General features: G+C 46.4%; 1 protein-coding gene across 1 annotated transcript; it reads left to right on the forward strand.

Moving 5' to 3' along the window:
- Positions 1-1,427: 1,427 nt before the first annotated feature.
- On the forward strand, positions 1,428-1,652 carry PPTG_24228 (hypothetical protein; the record flags this gene model as incomplete). The annotated part of the gene is made up of 1 exon (XM_008915829.1): positions 1,428-1,652. The coding sequence occupies one exon, from the start codon at positions 1,428-1,430 to the stop codon at positions 1,650-1,652; it is 225 nt and encodes a 74-aa protein (XP_008914077.1).
- Positions 1,653-1,720: the final 68 nt, after the last annotated feature.

Consider the following 1,720-nt stretch of genomic DNA (forward strand, 5'->3'; position numbering starts at 1 on the left):
AGGTGTTGACGTCTGCTTGAATGTTGAGGTAGAATGCGGATGATTGTACCAGTTGACTGAGGCTGCGTCTTCTGCTTCTGCAAAAACATAGCCATGCTTACGCAACTAACTCCAGTTCTCACACGCTGTCACGGATGAATGATGAAAATTTCTATGATATTTTGGGCATATACGAGAAGTAAAGTGCTACAGTCTATTTCAGTATCAAAAATAATACTTCGAAGTGCATACTTTCAAGTGTAACTGCCTGCTACAAATTATACCAAAACCGAATCTGTCTCTGCTGCGAGAGAGGCCCCGGATACTTCTCTTCTAGCCAGGATTCGACAAGAGCATCTGTACTCTTGTGGTATTCGCTAGTGAGGTCACTTTTCGTGCCGCGTGCGAATTCAGGAGTGAAAACCTCTGGATAGTTCTCTTGTAGGAACAATAAACTTCAAATATGCCGGAAGAAGTGTAAACCCACATGCGGTTCTCTTTCTGGGGAATGTGTGGATAATGAAAGCGAAGAAAGTAAGCAACTAGCAGATACGCTCCCATGCTCGACTCTTCGAATCGTGTAACCTTAGGATTTAGTGGCATGTAGCCACTCCAAGTATTTGTGTGCAGCAGCAGCGTCGATGGCTCCAGTTGTGCATCCAGCGTTCGTGTTCAAATGTAGCCATTTGATCATTTCCAAGTGGTCATTGCGAGCAGCGTTGTCCATTGCTTTTCATGAGCAATACGCAGATCGCGTAACATGTAGCCACTTCACTACTTCCAAATGGCCAATTCCAGCCACTCCCTCAATGCTTCACTAGAGCGTGCCCACCAATCGATAATCTGCTCCGTCTTCCTTCGTTTCGATCCTTTTTTTTACCAGTAACATGGCTGGTTGAGCTAAAGTCATGGAATTACTTCAAAATCGAGCTTTCGCTGCCTCGACTATCACAGAGTCGGCTGAAAAGTACTCGCGTATTCGCACGGATGCTCAAGTAGCCATTTGATACAGTTCAAATGAACGGAACGGGCTGGGGGAGGCCACGCAATTCTGGAAGCAGTGAGAAAAGAACACCATGATATGGCTAAATGGCTGTACTCCGCATCTATGCGATGCTGACGAGAAAAATAGTATTTTGTGAAGTAGCAGCCAAAGTCAGCAACTTCGACCTGGTCAGACTACTACTGCCTCTTGACAAGAGTATCGCGGAATACGTTTGTCATTGGGTGAAACTTGAGGTGGTCGAGCAGTTGTTACAGAGTACAGATATGCTCAAAAAAAGCACCAGGATTTTGCAGCCAGTATTATCTCCAAGGCTGCATACAAGGGGGATTTGGATCTGATTCAGCGGATTTCGAAGCTACACCATAGAAAAAAGAAAAAGGAGGATTGGATGGAACGCTGGGGGTGGGCTATGAGCAGAGCGTGTAGCCGTAGTGACCTCGCAATGCTTAAGTGGCTGGCAGCAGGCCCTGTGGTATGTGAAGGCTTAAAGAAGGGATTACTATATGGGAATCTACTCAGTGATGCTGCGGGAGGAGGGAGTATGGAGGTCTTGGAATACGTCTGCAATCTCAGCCTCACTGATAACAGTGGAGAGGCTCTTGTAGATCTCGCGAAGCGTCCGGGACCTTCCAGCCCTCTGGCATCAGTGGTACGCTGTCGTTTGTAGGTTTCCATCCACTTCCACTTGTTTCACTTCATGTGGATATGTACGTCCTTGATCATGTTCACATAGAA

Source organism: Phytophthora parasitica, assembly GCF_000247585.1.
Source record: "Phytophthora parasitica INRA-310 unplaced genomic scaffold supercont2.76, whole genome shotgun sequence".
Taxonomy (NCBI): Eukaryota; Oomycota; class Peronosporomycetes; order Peronosporales; family Peronosporaceae; genus Phytophthora; species Phytophthora nicotianae.